This window comes from Trachymyrmex cornetzi, unplaced genomic scaffold (assembly GCF_001594075.2).
Source record: "Trachymyrmex cornetzi isolate Tcor2-1 unplaced genomic scaffold, Tcor1.1 scaffold1411, whole genome shotgun sequence".
In the NCBI taxonomy this organism is placed as follows: Eukaryota; Metazoa; Arthropoda; class Insecta; order Hymenoptera; family Formicidae; genus Trachymyrmex; species Trachymyrmex cornetzi.
Window position 1 is genome coordinate 42,504 of NW_017295996.1, and position 2,990 is coordinate 45,493.

Here is a 2,990-nt window from a genome sequence, read left to right on the forward strand (position 1 = left end):
TTCTATAATTTAAATAAATCATCAAATACTTGCATTAATATATTTACTATTGCTGCAACATTTTTCACATAAATGTTTAATTTTTAACACACAATGCATTATAGAAGGCGTAGTTTAGAAATTTGACAGTCAAACCGATAAGCCATGCCAAAATCGCACGGGTTTCGAGCGAATTTCGCACGTTGAAGTGGGGTGCTTTATGCGTATTGCGCTCGTGCGGCTATCGTAAAAAGCTGGTACGACCATAGCACGCATCATGTTCTTTTTTTTCATTTTCGATTCTCGTGCCATGATTGCACGGACTTCATGCATAAACAGATTGAACGATGGTGCTATTAGCGCATTGAAATAGGCCACGCGATAGTTGTATCGACTGTCTGTGTCAAAATCGTAACAGATTTCTGTCCGTGTAGTAAGCTAGATTTGAACCAATGGATTTATTAAATTGTTTGAGAATCGCGTTTCTCAAATAAAAGACTAATTTAAATCTAGCTTAAATCGGATTTCAGGTTGAATCATTATTATGAATACAGACCTTAAAGTCATGTAAGTTGATAATGTGCATCAAAAGATTAGCTTAATAAATAATTTTAAAGTGCGATAAAATTGACTAATAAAAAATTAATTAACAAAAAAATTTATTATCACATTTCTTTATTTTTTTGCAAAAATTAATTAATACTCTAATTGATGATTTTGATTTATGGTGCTTTAAAAAAAATGTTTTGAATAATATAATTTAATTTATTCGATTGATATACATAAAGAAGAATATAGTTAACAAGATCTAATCATTGCTCGCGATGGAAAAAAGAATTATGTACAGAATGTCAAAAGAATATGTTTTTTGGGAGGAAAAAAAACGGAATATTAATTTTACCTCTTCAAGAGAGTGATGATCACGCATAACAGGGCGGTTGCATGTATCAAACACTTTCGTATGTGTAAGATAGAATTGTACAATCAGTATATACATTATGTTCAATGCCTTTGTTTCTATGATAGCAATAACAGGATACCGATATCACTTGTGGTTTAGACATCTGTCTCGCTAATTGGTCTAAATTAGAATTCGCGGATTAAAATTTAGACCCCGTATTTCTCGTTCGTTTATAATATAAAAGAAGTATATTATTAATTATATCATTATGCTATATCTTTGTTTGCCATTATTGCGTCGAAATTTTTTCACAAAGAACGGCAGCTTAGATGATAGAATTAAATTGAGCAGTCTTGGTCCTTCTATTTTCCATCATTCTTTGCAATGATCAAGAGAGTTTCTTTTTTTATTATGTATATCGTATCTTTTCATAGACACGATTACTCATTGCAAAGCTCATGAACATCTTAATTCGCAATGAAAAGCGCATGAATAAATACGTCGAATGTTTTGCAATATTTATAGCAATTAGCCCGTAGCGTAGCATGCACACCAAAAAATTCAAAATACCCAAACATATGTATTCTGCATCAAATCAGGTTCTATTTTCTCAATGATTGTCTATCGAAGTGAGCTGAGAATTGGCAAAGTATCTCTTTTCGTTGTTTCTTTTCTTCTCATTAGACTCACATTTCCTTTACGAAGCCGCGATATGTTCGTGTGGTCCATGAATTTCGTAGTGACGATTACGAGAGATGAAAAATTATGAGATTTTGAGCGCGATTATTTCACTATACGATCTATCCTCTCGTTGACATTTTGCGATTAATTTAGTGGCCGTTGCCTGGAAGACTTCTAGAACGTTGATTACGGAGCATCGCTGCTATTCTGTCGGCATATATAAATAATATATCGTTACACTCATTTAAGGGGCGTTTCGATCTAATCGCCACGATTTGTTCCTATTTTTCGATTCCACACGTATGTTAAACGATAATTTTTACACAGGCAACGAAGCTACTCTTCCGAGATGTTAGTCGACTCTTGTTTATTATTCGAACCAATTTATGTTTGCTTGACACACTGTTTGATCTTACTTTCTTTTAACTTCTTCGATCTTAAGTTTTATATCTATATTTTTTGATCGCTAACCTGTGAACTGTTTTTTCTATAGATGTTGAATATACATATTGTCGTATTTTTTCATCGATATGTATAATAAAAAAATGACTGGTCACACATATCTGGATGAGGCCTGTTCGAGTTCTATCAAGCAAGTGGAACACAGCCTTTTCCGTATTTATATTAATAACTATTTGCAACGCCTTAAGCTCTTCTCAATGATAATAACTGATTGTGGCGTATCTACGCGATGATCTAATGGGTAGAGCCTTAGCATTATCTTTTCTGTCCCATTCAAACTTCTGCTTATTTTTTTCTTCCTAGATCTACTTGATTGTATATTATGTTTAATGACGTATACATTTCCAGAGTAGGTGCATCCATCGATTGTATTCCTAGAACATCATCAGTACAGCTATATACGTGAATGTTCTCGCTTTTTCTCTTCTACAACAAAAGATAAAATTATCCATATAGCACACATCACTCAAGGGATATCACATAAACGTCACGATATATGGACGATATTGTATAAATATCGTAACGTTTATGTGACGTTCTTCGAATAAGGTGTGTTGTATGAGGATTAATATTGTTGTATGAATATTAATGCTTTTCGATATATGTATAAATAATGCTTTACGAAATAATTAAAATATTTTGTTTACGAATTTTTTAATTAATTCAGAATAAATGTTTTTTTAACAAAAATCATAGTATAAAAACAAATAATAAAATCTGACATTTTTATTTGATTTTACATACATTGAGAAGAAAAGATTTTAATTCAATTAATGATTAAACTTCTTATTTTTTAATATTTAATTTTATTGTTATTTTAATTTGTTAACATTTGATTTTAATTTTAAATTAATTATAAAAATCAAGTAATAATGAAAAATAGAAAGGACTCTCAAATATTAAAAAATCTAAATCGACGTTAAAAAGGACATATAAGAGTCAAATAAATACTTGAATATATATATAT

The 2,990-nt window shown here is 30.7% G+C and overlaps 1 protein-coding gene across 1 annotated transcript in view; it reads right to left on the minus strand.

Moving 5' to 3' along the window:
- The window catches only part of LOC108757415 (uncharacterized), a 14,889-nt gene extending 12,889 nt beyond the window's left edge, over positions 1 to 2,000 (minus strand). Inside the window, 1 exon segment of the mRNA XM_018501825.1 lies at positions 881 to 2,000. Within this exon segment, the coding sequence (XP_018357327.1) occupies positions 881 to 976 (96 nt within the window). The 5' untranslated portion in view covers positions 977 to 2,000.
- Positions 2,001 to 2,990: the final 990 nt, after the last annotated feature.